Source organism: Macaca fascicularis, chromosome 16 (genome assembly GCF_037993035.2).
Source record: "Macaca fascicularis isolate 582-1 chromosome 16, T2T-MFA8v1.1".
NCBI lineage: Eukaryota > Metazoa > Chordata > Mammalia > Primates > Cercopithecidae > Macaca > Macaca fascicularis.
The window spans coordinates 72,442,567-72,461,990 of record NC_088390.1 but is presented as its reverse complement, the minus strand read 5'-3'; the positions used below and the strand labels follow the sequence as shown (position 1 = coordinate 72,461,990).

Genomic DNA, 19,424 nt, shown 5'->3' with positions numbered 1-19,424 from the left:
AACATGGAGGAGTTGGGGATAGTAACAAAATGCCATGTATAAAAAGTAACATAAAAAATTAGGAAACAGGAAAAAATGGCATAAATAATAATATTTTAGTGCTAGCAATAAACCTAAGAACATCCTCTATTAAAAGAAGAAAGTGTATGATTTGGGCTGAATTCAGCTTGCAGGAGAACTTGACTAACAAAGAACGATTAAAGCAAAAGGATAGGTAAATATGTGTAAGTAAACACCAGTGTAAGATAACATTTCACTTACTAGTTTCTCCGTTTAACTTCCTTCTGAATTGTCCTTCCCCCAACCTTTTACTTGAATACATTTACTTTTCTCTGTGTGTTTTTCCTAAGCTGCTGGGTGATTTTTCACTTAAGATTTTATTTTTTACTGATATAAAAACATGTTTCCAGGATCTTTGCATTAGGTTGTATCTGAATTTCATTTTGAGGTTTTAGTTTTTGACTCTCCACGTTAAAAAGACTAGTTTTGCATTGAAATGGTGCTTTTGGTGCTTTAGTAATGTTTGTACTCCAGTGTAGTGTGCTTACTGTGTGCCAAACACTGTAATGCATATTAGGGATCCAAAATAATAATTTGAGACTTGAACATGTTAAAAACTTGAACAACAGACTTCTTTTTCCCCCATGTAAAATAAAATAAATGTAGTGGCAAAAGTTTGCAAGGCAAGTTGGTCTTTCTCTTTCTCATAAGACAAATAGTCTTTATGAGATACTTTAAATTTACCATTTAAAATATGGGGGAGAGTGGCTACTGGTTTCTAACTCTCTTGCTTTTTCTTCTCTGCCTCTTGGTGTATTCTTAGTTTTGAGATTATCATCATAGCAGCCCATAGAAGCTTTTCGATATTATCTTGGAAAATTTCCTGTCTACCTTTACTTTCTTTTAGTTTATAAGCAAACTGATTTTATTAATGTATTTATTTACTAAAACACTGAGAGAAGAAATCCAAAAGAATTTTAAAAAGAAGAGGTTAAAGATAGGGTTGAGTTAAATAGGTCTCTATTTAAACTGATATAAATAGCTAACTACAGGTATTTTTGGCTAGCCCTGATTCAGTCTGATACGGTTTGTCGCAGTGTATTTGTGTTTTGTTGTTGCTCTTGTCATTTCTCTCTTGAACCTATTGGCCACTCGTTTCCCTTTCTGCCTCACCTTGCTTACCAGCAGGTCTGGAGTGGGTATTCCCGCCCCACCAAGTAACTCGAGCTTTCCTGCCTCCCCTCCCAGCTGGGCTCTGCATCCTTAGTTGCCATGTATGTGGAGCCATGGCTGCTGTTTCATTCCTTCCTTTTCGTCCACTGTACCAAAGTTTCCCTTTTATATTTTAAGATCCGTATAATGTCCACATTGGTTGTATTTATCTGCATATGGATATGAAGAGCTTTTTGTGAAGACAGATTTTTTTTTTTTTTTTTTTGAGATGGAGTCTCACTCTGTTGCCCAGGCTGGACTGCAGTGGTGCGATCTTGGCTCACTGCAACCTCTGTCTCCTAGGTTCAAGCGATTCTCCTTCCTCAGCCTCCTGATTAGGTGGGATTACAGGCATGCACCACCACGCCAGGCTAATTTTTGTATTTTTAGTACAGACAGGGTTTCATCATGTTGGTCAGGCTGGTCTCGAACTCCTGACCTTGTGATCTGCCTGCCTCAGCCTCCCAAAGTGCTGGGATTACAGGCGTGAGCCACTGTGCCCGGCTGAAGACAAATGTTCATTTAGCGCTTGTTATTGATGCTGCCATCTCATTTACTCGAATGATCCACATTTGGGAAAGAGGTAGACATGGTGGGTGGGGAGGGATGGCAGTTTCCTTCCAAACTCAGTAAATGGTTATACAAATTATTCCCAGCTGTGGAAGAGAAGACCATTTCATCATAAACATTATGTGTTCAGGGAATATAGACACATTGTTTATTGTATTCTCTTGAATCTTGTAAGATTTTTCTTTGATTAAAATATAATTTTAAAAATCAAAAATGTTCCTTTTTTTCATTTTCTTTTAACTTATGAATTTATTTTAAAAGAATTCACCTGCAGGTAGACTCAAGAAATTCACTTTGAACAGAAAATAAGTATTTGAGTATAGTATTGAAATCATTCTATGGTAGACCAAGTTTCTATCGTGAAATATCTAAATCTAATTTAATATTAAAAATGGATTTGTGATCACTGACTATTTCATTGTTTGTATGTCTCTTTTAAGTAAACTTTACTTGTCTTCCAATAAATTTTCCATGTTCTTGTCATGGCAGGCTCATGACTTACAGAGCGAACTTGATAAAGGAAAAGAAGATACTCAAAAGAAAATTCATAAATTTGAGGAAGCTTTGAAGTGAGTAAAATTGTAATGCATTTGATTTAAAACTACCCTTTATTAATAAACTGTGAGCCAAATTAAGTAACTGGGACCTAAACACTATCTTTTTATAAGAGCTTTGCTATGGATTAGTTTGCATCGGTTTTCCATCACAAATCTCTATCTTCAGGATTTTATTACTAGCCAGTAATTTTTTTTTTAAAAAAGAAAAATCAGTTCAGCTGTTTTTAAGTGATAGGAATGTAAGAAAATAGAACTTAGTGGTTTCAGATGCTTTCTCCCTCTTAAACAAAAACAGATTTTTTAAAAAATGAGATTTTGGTCTTAGGACATTTAGAAATTCCTCTGTAGATTTTGTTGAGCAATTTGAGAAATGAAATGTTTCGGTTGTTATATTTGAAAATGGATTACTACACAGGCATTATCTAGGAAAGGTTTTGTCTTATGATATACTTGGTATTTTAGCGTTTTAGTGTACTTAGGCATACATTAAAATATTAGATTTTATTTGTCTTCTCCATTCATTTACTAAACTGATTGGGTCCTCCTATTACTAGATTTGGCCTTGCAGTTTTTAGCTGAAAAAACATTGATTCATTTAGATAACTTAAAACGTAAATTACTGTGAGGTCTGAACTCAGTAAATATTGAGTTCCCACCATGTGTCAGCCAGTGTGTAGTACATTCCCACAGAACTATACAGTCTAGTTGGAGAGATATTCAAGACATTTGGCAATTTGGTACAGAATGATAAAAGTTTAATTGGAGGAAGATCAATAGGTTGACTGACCCAAAAAAGTGATTTAAGAGGAGAAGCTTTCTTGAGCTCAATATACCTAGCTAACTCCCAGAGAATCAGTAATTTTATTTTACTTGCTTCTCTAAACCTCCAAATAAGAATGACTTACAGAAAGGCCAAAAAGAATACCCAAGATCAAATACATCGAATTCTGCCTGGGAAGATGGCATAACCATTCCTTCTCTTTCACTTTGCTTGTTAATAAAATATATTGGCTCAGTTCCTGAATAGAACATTCTAATGTGATTTGTAAACTATGGCATCACAAGATACCCATTTTTTTAATCTACAGAGGGACTTATTTGTTTACCTTGTCAATATGAATTAGATGAAATCAGGAGAGAACAATAATATTCATTAGGTATTAAGTTAAATAAATCTCGAACAAAACTAGGGCAGTCTTGCTTTTTTCTTTTTTTCGAGATGGAGTCTCACTCTGTCACCCAGGCTGGAGTGCAGTGGTGCGATCTCGGCTCACTGCAACCTCCGCCTCTTGGGTGCAAATGATTCTTCTGCCTCAGCTTCCTGAATAGTTGGGATTACAGGCACGTGCTGCCATGCCCGAATAATTTTTGTATTTTTTTTTTTTTAGTAGAAACTGGGTTTCACTGTGTTGGTCAGGCTGGTCTCGAACTCCTGACCTCGTGATCCACCTGCCCTGGCCTCCCAAAGTGCTGGGATTACAGGCGTGAGCCACCACACCTGGCCCAGTCTTGCTTTTTTTCTCTTTAAAATAATTAACAGCTTTCTTCATGAAGGTTTCTCCATGAACTTCATGAAATGTACCATACTTTTCCTCTCGTGTTCTACTTTGCCTTTGTTCTTTTAAAATTTCTTTATCCTTTCTTCATTTCTTCATTGGTTTATGGATTTATATTTTATAAGTCTGAGGAAGAGGTAATTTCTTTAAATCAGTGGTCCTCAAATTTTTTGGCACCAGGGACTGGTTTCATGGAAGACAATTTTCCATGGATAGGGGGTGGGTGGGGAATGGTTTTGTGATGAAACTGTTCCACCTCAGATCATCAGGCATTAGATTCTCATAAGGAGTGTGCAAGCTAGATCTCTTGTTGGCACAGTTCACAGTAGGGTTCACGCTCCTGTGAGAATCTAGTGCCGCTGCTGATCTGTCAGAAGGCGGAGCTCAGGTGGCAATGCTGGCTCGCCCAGGGTTCACCTCCTGCTGTGGCCTGGTTCCTAACAGGCCATGGACCTGTATGGTGCTTGGGGATTTGGGACCTTTGCTTTAAATAGCGGTAAGACAACAAATACTTGTTTCGTACCTACAATGTTTACATGTTGTAATATCATACTAAAGGAAATAAAAGGTTGAGAAGACAGCTCAAGATGTAATGATGTTCTTAATGATTTTCCAGTCCAGGTTAGGCGTTGGAAGTACTTAGAATAACTAGGTATTAACCTGTTGACCATAACAGCAATTAAAGTTCAGAAAGATCTTTTCAGTGTAATATTAGGAGTTTATGTATGTAACAATATAGTATCTTTTAGTGGTGCTGGTAGATAGTCAAAGAGCCCTGAAGTTTCTGCAGTTTTCCATATACAATATAATCATTTTCTGAGCCAAGTAACCCTCTTTAGGTACTTGAAAGGTCTTTGCCAAAATACTGAATTTTACTTGGAGTTAAAAGAAGATATTTTAGAATGTTAAATAAAATTATTCTGTAGATTATTTATCCATCTTCCATATAGTTAATACTTTCATTTTGGCTAAATGTCTGAATGATCTTAACAGTACAGTCCCCAGCATAGTAATAATAATGTAGTCTGAAAGTAAAAGGCTAAATTATTGTGAGGTCTAACTTCAAAGTAAACAGCACAAGTTGGCTGTTTTCCCAAAGGAGAATATTGTGACTGCTACTGCTTTTGAATCTAAGAATAGCATTAGATCTGCTTGGCCCAGAGACAGTTCCATTTTGCTACAAGACAGCTTTGTGATGTAGAAATTTGCCTTTACTATTAACAAATTTTTTTCCTTAAAAATACACAAAGATGGAAAATTTCAGTTTTAGAATGTAGTGCTATTCATTCATGTAGTTATTCTTTCTTTCATTTAATAAGGGTTTATTTCTTCTGTGCATGTTGAACATATAGTAGAGAGGCTATCAGAGAAAACAGGGATATATAAATATAAATTTGTATGCATATGAAAACATGATACATGCTGTATAAGGCAAAATACTTTAAAAACATAAGGTAATGGCAAGATGGACTAGTAATGGGAGGCATCTCAGAGAAGGAAAAGTCTTTAACTGAGTTGTGAAGGAAAAGTGGAGAATAAATTATCCTGGGAGTTTGGTGCCATCCTCTCCTGTCTCTGTAGAGATGCTGGCCTCTACTAGTTTTGTCTCTTTCTATTTCCCAGCTCTCTTTCTTCATCTTGTTACATGACCAGATATACTCTTTTCTTTTCTCCTTTCCTTTTCTCCTAAGGACTTCTAAGTGTCAAGTTCTTTGATTCTCTCAGATTATAGAATTTTGCGACCATGTAGGGATAGTCTTGTGAATTGGGATAATATATAATGTGTTTGAGATGTTAATGGAAAAGTTGAGTGGCTTTATTCTGGCATAGTAATTGTATCAGAGGCAAAAAGGCTGGAAACTGTTCTATGAGAGGATGATGTACTTGATATTTATACTCTCTCCAAGCAATTGAAACTGTCAACTCATCTTTGGGTTAGAGCTCAAGTTGATATTTCAGAACCCATCATTATTTAAGAAGGAGGATTGTAGTTAGCATTTTTCACTTTAAATGCTAACTCCTTAAAGCTCATTTGCCTGTTGCTATTGTTTCTAAGAAATGAAACTAGTTTAATGTTGTTACCTTACTATTCTTTTCAATTTTTGTTCTACATATGTATTAAACACTTTTGCTTCCTATTTAGTTTTTACTGTAGAAAATAATTTTAATAACCTCCAGAAATGAAAAGTTATCTGAAACTTTAATGGTATGAGTTATACATGTTCATTTTACATTTTTCAGAGATAAGTTATTAAAGCATATGGGGAACTAAATAGACTCTAATGAAAGGAAGATGATGGTATAAAACCAAATAATTGTATCGGAGGAGCTAAAATTCATAAACAACAAATGTGGATATTATAAGTTTGGTTAATTTTTAAGTTTTTGGTGCTGTAAACATAATAAAGCATTATTTTGAGACAGTGTATAGTCTATTTTAAAGTATTCGATTAAAACTTCCAAAACCATCTTTTTGATTAACTTTTTCAAACTCTGTTTTTATAATAAAATACAAAAATGCCTTAACATATTTATTCTGATATTTTAAACTCTTTTTGCATTGCCATAAACATTCTAAATATTTTTAACCCTGACACTAATATGGACAAGCTTTCTATTTTTCAGTTAGTATTAAATATATGTACAGTAGTAGTTCACTAGAATATGAAAAGAAACACAACCTACAGAATGGGAGAAAATATTTGCAAACTGTGCATCTGACAAAAGTCTAATATCCAACATTTATAAGAAACTTAAACAAATTTACAATTAAGAAAACCCATTAAAAAGTGGGCAAAGGACATGAATAGACTTTTCAAAAGAAGACATACGTGTGGTCAACCATCATATGAAAAAACGCTCACGCACACCACGCTGGTTTGCTGCCACCACTGCCACCATCGTGCCAGCCCCTCAGGTCTCCCCGACGCTGGGTGATGCTCCAGAGTAGGAGACAAGCCCATTTGGGAGCAGATTGGATCCAGCTTCATTCAACATTGCTACCAGTTATTTGATAAAGATAGAACCCAACTAGGCGCAATTTACATTGATGCGTCATGCCTTACGTCAGAAGGACAACAGTTCCATGGGAAAGCCGCCACTGTGGAGAAGTTGTCTATCCTTCCATTCCAGAAAATCCAGTACAGCCTCACGGCACGGGACTATCAGCCCATGCCACATAGCTGCATCATCAGCGTGGTTGTGGGCCAGCTTAAGACGTGAAGATCCCATCATGGGGTTCCACCACATGTTCCTATAATAAAGAACACCAACGATGCTTGGGTTTGCACCAATGACGCGTTCAGACTTGCCCTGCACAACTTCGGCTGACCTCCTCTCAGCCAAGCATGCTGTTTCCTCCTCTGTCCTCTTCCCAATACTATTCCCACTCCTCCAGATGCTCCAGATATCATGCGCAAATGAGCAGCGCCGCGGTGAGAGTGGGCGCAGTGCTCTGCTGCCATTGAGGTGTTATGCTTGATGTTTGGACGCTAGACTAGTTGCATTTGATGGGAGAAGTTAGTGTTGTACCAGCGCATGCCTTGGAAAGACTTAAGTAATGCAAAAGTTGTCCTTTTTTTTTTTTTTTTTAAATCTACTGACAAGTTGCTCTAGTAATCCAAAGAAGTGAAGGAGAAAGCAGCTGCCTAACTACCCAGACATTGATTTGTTCAGATGTTTCAATGCCTGATGATACAATAAAACCACAAACATTTTCTTAACAGTTTTTTTTTAAAAAAGCAAAAAAGCTCAACATCACTGAGCATTAGAGAAATGCAAATCAAAACCACAATGAGATACCATCTTACATCAGTCAAAATGGTTATTACTAAAAAGGCAAAAAAAAAAAAAAAACAAAAAAAACCAGATACCAGTGAGGTTGCAGAGAAAAAGGAACACTTATACACTGTTGGTGGAAGTGTAAATTAGTTGAACCATTGGAAGACAGTGTGGCAATTCCTCAAAGACCTAAAAACAGAAGTATCATTTGACCCAGCAATCCTATTACTGAGAAGTACCCAAAGGAATAGAAAATCATGTTCTATTATAAAGACACATGCACGTGTACGTTTATTGCAGCAATATTCACAATAACAAAGACATGGAATCAACCTAAATGCCTATCAATGATAGATTGGATAAAGAAAATGTGGTACATATACACCATGGAATACTATGCAGCTGTAAAAAAGAATGAGATCATGTCCTTTGCAGGAACATAGCTTGAGCTGGAGGCCATTTTCCTTAACAAACTAATGCAGGAATAGAAAACCAAATACTGCATGTTGTCACTCATAAGTGGGAGCTAAATGATGAGAACACATGGACGTATAGAGGGGAACAACACACACGGGGTCCTATGGCAGAATGGAGGATGGGAGGAAGGAGAGGATCAGGAAAAATAACTAATGGGTACTAAGCTTAATACCTGGATGATGAAATAATCTGTACAAAAACCCCATGACACAATTTTACCTATATAACAAACCTGCACATGTATCCCAGACTTGAAAGTTAAAAAAAATGCTTTCAGGATTATATCACTTAAATAATGAGTAAATATAGGAAAAATAATTTAGTAATTTCTATTGGAGTTCATTTCAGCAAGTTCCTGCATTTATAAAACACTGATATAGTGAAAGTTTTATAAGAAATGATGAATAAAATATTTGTCTTTAGTTCTAGAACAGACTTAAATGACTTATAGTATAAACATATTAACAAGTAATTAAAATATAACAAACATGTAGACAATGGTAGATATTGTACTAGATATAAAAGTATTACTGTATTTAAATTCTAAATTTGCTTTGACTTGAACTCTTTTAGGTGGTTTTGGGAACAGTTTGAATTTAGTGTGGGTTAAGAGCATGGACTCTGGACCCAGTTGTCACCCTTCCAATTTCTAACTTAAATTACTAACTGTGTGACCTTAGGCATGATGCTTAATTTCCATGTGATTAGGCTTTACATCTGTAACATGAGGATAATAATAAGATCTTCCTTCTAAGATTGTTGAGAGGCTTAGAAGAGTTTACATAAAGCATATAGAATAGTGTCTGTTATATAGATGTATTATTAATATTATTGTTATAAGGACTCTATTATATATGTATATTAGCTCTGTTTACTTAGTTCCTCATTGCCTTGTAAAATCATATCAACAGGTTCTCCAGAAGAAGTAATCTTTTCCTGGCGTCAGTTGCTTTTTCTTTTTAAAGAAAATAGCTTTATTGAGGTATAATTCTTACACCATAAAAATAACTTGTTTTAAGTGCACAATATATGATTTTTAGTAAATTCACAGAGTTTTGTGTTTTGTAACTATCACCATAATTCAATTTTAGAACTTTTTTTTTTTTTTTTTTTTTTTTCTGAGACGAGGCCTTACTCTGTCACCCAGAGTAAGGTGTTGAGAGTGTGTGTATAAATGCATTGAAAGGGATCTTGACATTATATTTATATAAAAACATACATATATACATATGTTTTATAGCTTATGACAATAATAAAGACAAAATAAACCAATAAAGTTTTAGAAGGAAGAATTATAATAAAACATTAATGGTAGTTAAATATTGTATGCTCACCCTAGTTGGGAAGCATATAAGGTTTTAAAAAATTTATTTATGTTTTGCATATATTTTTAATTAAACGTGTCCAAGGATTCCTCAAGGTCCTGAGATACTTTGAATTTGTCCCAAATCACTTAAGCCAGTAAGGGGTGGAGCAGAGTATAAATCAAGTTTCTGGAAATAGCTAAAAGTCTATTTTGAGTTTTTGACTGAACAGCCTTCTGTGTATTTCATATAATAAATGGAGAGTTGTCGGGGATGACACACTTTTGTTTAAACAGGTGAGAGTTTTTCTCACCTATAATGAAAGGACACCCTACCACAGCCTGTTAAGAGAGGCTATTAGGAGGCTTATGGAATATAGAATAGGAAAGAGAGCTTTTTAATAAGTGTACGATTATTATTATTGTTATTATTTTAGACGGAGTCTCACTCTGTCACCCAGGCTGGAGTGCAGTGGCGTAATCTCAGCTCACTGCAACCTTCGCCTCCCAGGTTCAAGCAATTCTTCTGCCTCAGCCTCCTGAGTAGCTGGGACTACAGCTGCACGCCATCATGCCCGCCTAATTTATTTTGTATTTTAGTAGAGACGAGGTTTCTCTGTGTTGCCCAGACTGGTCGTGAACTCCTGAGCTCAGGCGAGCCACCGTCTCAGCCTCCCAAAGTGCTGGGATTACAGCCATGGGCCACTGTGCCCATCCAGGATTTTTTAATGAAAAGAAAAAACATTCTCCATGTAAGAGGCTTCAGACTTTTTTCTTGTGTGAATTCATGTGTAATACACAGATTCATCTTCTACTTTTAGTTTATTACTTTGTAATCTTGAATCTGATTTTAGCGTACTTATTTTGGTTCCTAAATATCCTAACATTTCAGGGTAAGTAAATCTCATGAATGAACTATACTTTAGGGAGATTACCCTGGCAGGAAAGAAAATATAAATTTAAGTAATGAGAAAGTAGAAGCAGGAAAATAAGGAAGATGAAGCCATCGTAATAGTCCATGTAAGAGACAGTGACTCTGGGACACTGGTGAGCCCATGATGGAGAGGATGGATGCAGCCACAGCGGATGAGACGTGCCAGGACAAGGAGCTTCTCTGGAACTCTCCAGTCTCATCTGAGTACCTTTTCTTCATCACAGTTAATAAACTTTCACAAATAATTTCAAAGAGACAGCTGACGAAAAGCTACATTGTTTTACATTTTTGTTCCATATAGATATAACATAGATTGAGTAAATGGAAATCTGAAGTATAAATATTGATTTTAAAAATATTTTCTTTTAGATTCAGGGGGTGCATGTGCAGGTTTATTACATGGACATATTGCCTAATGGTGGGGTTTGGGCTTCTAGTGAAATACTGAGTTTTTAAATACTGTTTCGTCATTTATAAAGATACAAATGTAATGATTTTAAAAACTTTGAAACACTGGAATTTAACTTATTGTATTGTATACACACACACCCACACACACGTATATTGTTTTCCCATGGTGTAGGATTTGAGTCAAAACATGCCGTGATGAAAAAATATTTAGGAATTGTATTAGACCGTTTTCATGCTGCTGATAAAGACATACCCGAGACTGGGTAATTTATAAAGAAAAAGAGGTTTGTTGGACTCGACAGTTCCATGTGGCTGGGGAGGCCTCACAATCATGGCGGAAGGTGAAAGGCGCGTCTTACATGGCAGCAGGCGAGAGAGAATGAGAGCCAAGTGAGAGGGGTTTCCCCTTAGATACCATCAGATCTCGTGAGACTTATTCACTGTCACAAGAAGGGCGTGGGGGAAACCATACCCATGATTCAGTTATCTCCCACTGCGTCTCTCCCACTGGGTCCCTCCCAGAACACGTGGGAATTATAGGAGCTACAGTTTAAGATGAGATTTGGGTGAGGATGCAATTGTTAGGGTAAAAATCAGACATTTTTCAAAAGAGGAATTTCAATAACATTTCAGAGATACATTGTTTTTAGCTGTTTCTGTTTATTGTATTTCCTAAAAAATGCCCAGAATGCTCCAAGGACTGAATAAGCCTGCTGAGGGAAGGGCTGGGTGGGTCCTGGAACAATAGCACTTGTCCTGGATGACTTTTTGATGCCCTAATTGGTGACATATCAGGGACCAGAGATGGAGCAGTAGATTTTGAACTATACTTGAACCTCAGCCAAGGGAGCTGCTATCTGGAGAACATGTAAGGTAGGTGTACCCTCTTCTATTTTCCCACCTATATCAAAGATGTCTATTTGAACAGAATCCAGTTTTGCCTTTTCTTTTTTTGGAATGATCACTTCTGTATATCATTCTCCTTTGTCTAACATTTTGTGAAGTTTTAATCTTTGAAGATCAATTTACCCACTTTCTTGCCCCCAAGGAAGGAAGAACAAAAACAATCAAGGCCAGGTTAGAATTCTAAGAGGAATGGGGAATAAAACTTGCCTCCCCACCCCCCACCGCGCCCCACTCCAAGAACTCTTCAGCCTTTCCATTTTCTTTTAATCCCTAACAGCATGGGACTCTGATGATCAGGCTCCTTGCTGAATTCAACTTGAAACCCGAAGGCATGGGAGCCCTTCGGGTTTGATGGAGATCAAAGAGACTCACCTCTGGGGCACAGAACTGGGTGGAAAAGGGTAATGAGTGTGCCCAAGGGGCACATAAAAGATGTTTAGTTTAGGGGTTGATGGTGGAGCCCTTAGAGAAAACATTCTCCCTTGTGATTAGGCCAGTGGCACCAGAGAGAGAAAGAGAACCAAAAGTGGCCCCACAGCAGGCAGGGATACAAATGAACTGCCCCAAATGGTCACTTAGTATTGTAATCACTTGACAGGGAGTGTTGAAACTGGAATGTTCGTTTCCTTTCGAGGAAGTGCCGTGAGTGGGTTCTTTTTTACATGTTTGGCTCTCCGTGTGTTTCCTATTTTCCCCCACATCCTTTTCTCCTAGAACTATTTCGCTGTAAATCATGGACAGAATTCCTATTAGAAGCTAAATGAGGGCTGTGTGCAATGGCTCATGTCTGAAATCCCAGCACTTTGGAAGGCCAAGGCAGGAAGATTGCTTGAGGCCATGAATTTGAAACCAGCTTAGGCAATGTAGCAAGACCCTATTTCTAAAAACAACAATAACAATATTAGCTGGCTGGGTGGCACATGCCTATAGTCCTAGCTACTAAGGAGGCTGAGGCAGGAGGATTGCTTGAGCTCAGGAGTTGGAGACTGCAGTGAGCTATGACCATGCCACGATACTCCAGCTCGGGTAAGAGAGCGAGACCCTGTCTCAAGAACAACAACAAAAAGAAGCCAAATGATGTTTTAGGGTCCCACAGATTGAGAGGTGAACCACATGTGTGGTCAACTCAGTGAAAGCCTAACTGTGCAAGGGAAAAAGTGCATGGTGACGTTTCTGGACTTGCTCTAATCCTGTCCTTTGAAATCTTACTGTCATGCCCAGATTAGGATGTTTATTTCCTCTCAGATTATGGGTTTTAGAAACCACCCTAGCCACAAGCCGTATTGGCCATGAACTAGAGATATCTTCTGCTCATATATATCTGATATTGACGTATAACACCCCTTTTCTGACTCCTTGTAGCTTTTTTCCTATGAACTGAAGTTTATTGAGGGGACTCATCCTGCAGTCTCATAGTTTTTATAACTTTCTATTGAAGTATAACATACATGCCAACAAGAACACAAACTGAACACACCCACGTAAGCAGCTCCTAGATCAAGAAGCTGAATATTAACAGCATTGCAGAAGCTTCCCTCCTGAGCCCCTAACCGTCACTGCCCCACCTTCAAGAGCAGCCACTATTTTGACTTTCTATTTTTGAACTACACATAAATAGAGTCGTATAGAATGCAGTTTTTTTGTGCCTGGCCTCTTTTGCTCAATATTTAGGTTTGTGAGATTCATTTATATTGTTGCGTATCATTGTACTTTTTACATACCCATTTGTTGAATAGTATTTCAAAGTGGATATACCACCACATATTTCTCCATTCTACTGTCAGTATTCATTTGGGCTGTTTCTGGTTTGGGGATATTATTAATAGGTGCTGCAGTGAACATTCTTATATGTTTCTTTTGGCAACTAAATATACACACTTCTGCTGGGTATATATCTTCATCATGCTTTTATGTTTTGTTAAGGATACACATACCCAAAGGAATATAAATCATTCTATTACAAAGATACATGCATATGTATGTTTATTGCAGCACATTCATAGTAGCAAAGACATGGAATCAACCCAAATGTTCATCAGTGATAGACTGGATAAAGAAAATGTGGTACAAATACACCATGGAATACTATGCAGCCATAAAAAGGAATGAAATCATGTCATTTGCAAGGGCATGGATGGGGCTGGAAGCCATTATTCTCATCAAACTAACGAACAGAAAACCAAACACTACGTGTTCTCACTTATAAGTGGGAAGTGAACAATGAGATCACATGGACACATGGAGGGGAACAACACACACTGGGCCCTGTTAGGGGGTGTGGTGGGGGAGGGATAGCATTAGGGAAAATAGCTAATGCATGCTGGGTGTATAATACCTAGGTGATGGGTTGATAGATGCAGCAAATCACCATGGCACACATTTACATGTGTAACAAACCTGCACATCCTGCACATGTACCCTCAAACTTAAAAATTAAAAAAAAAAAAGAATACACGTATACGAGAAGAATTTGCCCTATGTTCAGTCCCTGGAGTAAGCAGAACTTTTAGACTGTTCAGTGGCATTATCAAAGAACCAATAGAAGTGAGTGGACCCAGTCGGTTTGAGACCAAAGGGAAGAAGTTATTGGAGTTATTGGAGGCCTTTCCTCACTTTTACTTGTTATTTTTCCAACAAACTGACATATAGCTTCTTGAAAATGTATCTTTTCTTGCTTAATATGCATAGTTTTTATAATATTCCATTACGGTGGAGAAACGTTATTTACCCCTAAAGTTATATTTTTAAAGAAGTTATATTTTTAAACATGAGTGAAAAAGCTTTCCTATAGCACTTTTAAATCTCCTTCATTTATCTTTTGTTGCTTGCTTGTTGTTATAAATCAACATTTATAATATTGGTGGAAACAGGGATTAATCGTCAAATAGGAATACCTTAAAGATACTAAAACTGCAAAGTTATTATGACTGTTTTTGTACTTTTATTTGCTAGACGCTAATCTTAATAAAAGACTTAAATGGAATACTAAACAATCTTGTGATTATTCATAGAAAGAGTGAACTTCCTTTTGATTAGGTTTGTTTTTTTAATGGAACATTGCCTACTGCAAAAATTTGGATGAAGTTGCATTAAAAGCAGACAGCTTTCCAGTGTACCCAGGAGCTTGAATTTTGAATTTTGGTAGACAGGGAGAGCTAGCTTAAATTGGTCTTGTATGGGATTTTAAAGTATAACTGAATAGTATAAATCTGAATTTAGTTTTAAGATTGCCAAAGTGAGGAATTGTGACTTGATCATTTTGTTTGTAAGGTTGGTGAAAAATATCTCAAGGAATTAATAGTGATATTTAAAATGGAGAAAATGAATTGAGGAAACATCTAGAAATAGGCAGAAAGGAAGCCTGCGAACTTGAATAGTAAACATAAAGATTTCTGTACCTAATAAGTAAACGAAAAAATCTTTGTAGAGTCTCCTTGATAAGTTTTATTCTGTTTAGAAAACAAATTCGAACTTTCAAAAAGTATTCTTGAAAGATTAGTTCTAAACACTATTCTACCACAATGTAAAAGTAGCCTGTAACTTGTGATACTTAATAAAGAATATATGGTGCTGTTTTTAACTGATGCATATATATATTTAAAGATTATTAAGTTCATAACTTTTGAATATTTTTTTCTATTGTTATTCTTGCTAAAAGTAGGAACACATGCAATTTATAATGTATTATTCAACCAAAATATGTCAGATTTTCATATCTGAGTGTAACGTTACGTCTCGCAACATAGATACCGTATGGAGTTGGGGAGCAAGAGGGAAATATTTGACGTGTGAAATGAACTTGGATTCCACTTAACTAGAATTCAGTGAATTATATCAAAGTTCGATTAAAAGTAACCAGAAATTGCTGAATTATATTATAGTTAAATTATTTAAAAACTTTATTCCTTGTCATGGCCACTCGAGTTCTAGGGTAATCCAAAAGAGAATTATTTTGTATTCCATTGTAATAGAAGGTTATGATAAAATGAACCTATCCAGAGTTCCGAAGCCAGGACATCTCAGAGCCCGATGCCCAAGGTGTATTATCTGGGTATTGCTGTTGGTTATTCAGGGACCAGGGGCTCCTTAATTAGCAGGTGATGAATCCTGCCAGATCTCCACAGTGACAGGGCAGCACTGAGTTCAATGTGAAGTTCCGCAGTCACTGCTCTTCTCCTCTCCCAAGCACACAGATTTCTCATGCCAGATGGCCACTGCCCAGGGCTTGGGAGAGCTGATACAGGCATTCCCTTAGCCTTCTGGCTGGTGTCACAGTAGGTTGTGTGCCCCTCTAGTCCACTGGCTCTGAGCCCAGCTCAGCACTGGCACTTCCCTAGGAATTGCAGTCCTTTTGGCCTAGACTGCCCCTCAAGTTCACTTAGGGTCCCAGAGCACTCCAGCCTGTGGTGGCAAGGCTTGCTGAAACTCAAGTTCTGACCTTTGGGATGAGCGATTCACCTCTGGGCATGGGCCAGTCCAGGTGCTCTCTCTGCAGGCAGATGTCAGCTGACTACAGCCTGGTTCTCTTTTACACCATGACAGCACAGCACTAAGTTCAATGCAAAGCCTCACAGTCTCTGTGCTCTCCGTCTCCCAAGAACACAGATGCTATCTGGCTGGTGGATGGGGGAGGAGTGGCATCAGCAGTTCAAGACTGTTCTTCCTACCCTCTTTGATGTATCTTTCAGCCATATGAAATTAAAAGTCGGTACTGTGATTGCTCACCTGAGTTGTGGTTCCTGTGATGGTGCTTTTTGTATATAGTTGTTAAAATTTGGTGTTTCTGTTGAGGGGAAGAATTACATAAGCTTCTATTTGGCCGTCTCGCTCTGCCCTCCACTCTATGTCTTTTAATTGGAGAATTGAGTTCATTAACATTCAATTTTATTATTGATCAGTAAGGACTTACTATTCAAAACATGAAAAAACGTATATACGTTACCTCTCCACATTTAGACTTTATGTTGTCTCAGTTACGCATCTTTTTATTGCCCGTCTCCTAACAGGTTCCTGTAGGTAGTACTGTTTTTGATAGGTTTGTCTTTTTGGCTTCATACTAGAGTTATGAGTGAATTGCACAGCACAGTTAACAGTATTAGACTATTCTGGGTTTGTTCATATACTTAATTTTACCAGTGGGTTTCATACCTTCAAATGTTTTCTTTTTGCCCATTAGTGTTTTTTTCTTTCCAATGGAAAAACTCCCTTTAGCATTTCTTGTAAGATGGTTCTGGTGTTGGTGAATTCTCTCAACTTTTGTTTGTCAGGGAAAGACTTTATTTCCCTTTCATATTTGAAGGATAATTTGGCTGTGTATAGTATTTTTGTATGACAATTCTTTTCTTCTTTCAGAACTTTGAAACTGTCATCCTGCTCCCTCCTGGGCTGTATGGTTTTCCCTGAGAGGTCTATTGCCAGATGAATTGGAACTTCTTTATATTATTTGCTTCTTTTCTCTTGCTCCTTTTAGGATTCTCTCTTTGTCCTTGGTTTTTGAGTGTTCGATGTTTAGGTTAAATCTGTTTGGTGTTTTCTTTTTTCTTTTTTTTTTTCTTTTTTGAGATGGAGTCTCGTTCTGTCGCCCAGGCTGGAGTGCAGTGGCGTGATCTTGGCTCACTACAAGTGCCGCCTCCTGGGTTCGTGCCATTCTCCTGCCTCAGCCTCCTGACTAGCTGGGACTACAGGTGCCCGCTATCACACCCGGCTAATTTTTTTTGTGTGTGTTTTTAGTAGAGACAGGGTTTCACCATGTGTCAGCCAGGATGGTCTCGATCTCCTGACCTCGTGATCTGCCCGCCTCGGCCTCCCAAAGTGCTGGGATTACAGGCATGAGCCACCGTGTCCAGCCCTGTTTGGTGTTTTCTTACCTTCTTTTACCTGGACATTTATCTCTTTCTTAAGTTTTGGAAAGTTTTCTTTTATTATTTCTGTGAATAAGTTTTCTACCTCTCAGTGTTTCTCAACTCCCTCTTGGACACCAATAATTCTTAGATTTTGTCTTCTTAGATAATTTTCTGTATCTTGTAGGAGATCTTCTTTTTTTCTCATTCTTTTTTCTTTTTTCTCCTCTCAATGTGTGTTTTCAAATAGCCAGTCTTCAAGCTCACAGGTCTTTCTCTGCTTGATCCATTCTGCTATTGAGAATTTCAAATGAATTTTTCAGTTCAGCAAATGTATTTTTCAACTCTAAGATTTGTTTGATCTTTTAAAATTACTTTAATTTCTTTGTTAGATTTCTCTGATAAATTTATGAATTGCTTTTCTGTGTTATCTTGGAAATCACTGAGTTTTCTTAAAAATACTGTATTGAATTCTTGGTCAGAGAGTTCACATATCACCATTTCACACCATTTCACACTAGTCAGTTGCTGGTTCCTTGCTCTATCTCTTTGAGGAGTTCATGGTTCATTGTTTGCTGTTGTTTCTTGAGGATGTTCATCTGTGTCTTTGCATTGAAGGATTATTTATTCAGTTTTCCTTGCCTGACTTGTTTTGTTTTTTATTGGATATGTTTGCTTTAGGGATTTGTTGATTTCTTTCTTTCTTTTTTATCCGGGTAGATCACTGCCTCCTTTTTGTCACTAGATGGCACCTTAAGCCCAGGTTTTGCTTGCTTCTAGTAAACAGAGTGCCACCTGTCCTGAATGTGGGAAGTCCTAAATGGGATATCCTAGTAGTGTGGGAAGGCGGGTTAGGAGTTTGTGCCTAGGGGACCTGTGCTGTTGAATAGTCACTCTGATTTGGTGTCTTTTTTGGCCAAGTTACAGAACAGAGTTTCCAGCGTTGAGAATGATAGACTCACCTCTCCCTTTGTCTCTGGCTATTCTCAGGAATATTTCTCCCTTCAGGAACTCACAAAGTTTCCTGTGGCTTAAGGCAGGGACAGGTCTTCTGCCACGGAACGCAAGATGTTGGAGAAACTGGTTGTTCACCTTGATCTTTTTCTAGTGTAGAAACTCTGAGTTGAGGGGAAACTTTCTGCATGCCTGGGCAGATTGGAGGGGAGGGACATTGTATATATGGAAGCGTGGTTCTCCTACTCTCTGCTCAGAGTTTTTTTTTACTTCTCTGTGGTCCTGGGAACTGCCTCATTCTCATATTTGAGTTGTGTGATATTGCTGGTGATAATCTCTGTGCTGTATGTTTATTTTTGGTTTTCTGTGTGGGAGAGTGAAGCTAGCTTCTATGCCGCCATTTTGAAACCAGAAATCTGAATCACATGTAATTCTCTTTTTTTCTGTTTATGCTAGGATACAGGAAGACATCAACATTTTAAATTTTCCCTTAAATATTGTAAGTTTAGTGAGTTTATTTCTAATACTGTTTTTCTTTCTTAGCATTTATTTTCCATTTTCACTTTTGTAGCTCTTTTATCATTCTTTCATATTTCTAGTTTCTTTCTCTTATTTTCATATGTTGTTTTTGTCCTCTGAGTATATGGGATGTTTTACAACATCACTGATTTGCGTTTTTGCTCTTTGCCACTTCCATTATGAATTTTTACGGTGCTCTGCATTTTTGCTTCTTTTCTATTTTTTATCTTAATCATACCCCCTTTTAAATATTATTCTCTTTTTGTCGTAGCTAATTCTTAAGATTTTACCTTCTATTTCATACAGATGGTCTTCTTTCAGATTCCTCATACTTTTTTGATATTTTCTTCTGGATATTATATGAGATTATTTTGATGGTAGATTTTTATTCTGTGTTTATAGAAT

The 19,424-nt window shown here is 37.3% G+C and overlaps 1 protein-coding gene and 1 pseudogene across 48 annotated transcripts in view; both read left to right on the top strand.

Annotated features, from left to right (window-relative positions):
- Positions 1–19,424, top strand: part of CEP112 (centrosomal protein 112) — a 537,142-nt gene that overhangs the window by 161,269 nt on the left and 356,449 nt on the right. For all 48 annotated transcript variants that reach the window (XR_012426034.1, XR_010581949.2, XR_012426035.1 and 45 more), the window contains one exon: positions 2,272–2,351. Coding sequence is in view for 45 of the 48 variants with exons in the window: in XM_074020167.1 (XP_073876268.1) it covers positions 2,272–2,351 (80 nt within the window). In the remaining 3 variants the exon portion in view is untranslated. The remainder of the gene's footprint in view (positions 1–2,271; positions 2,352–19,424) is intronic.
- Positions 4,343–7,339, top strand: LOC135967902 (nuclear transport factor 2 pseudogene; annotated as a pseudogene).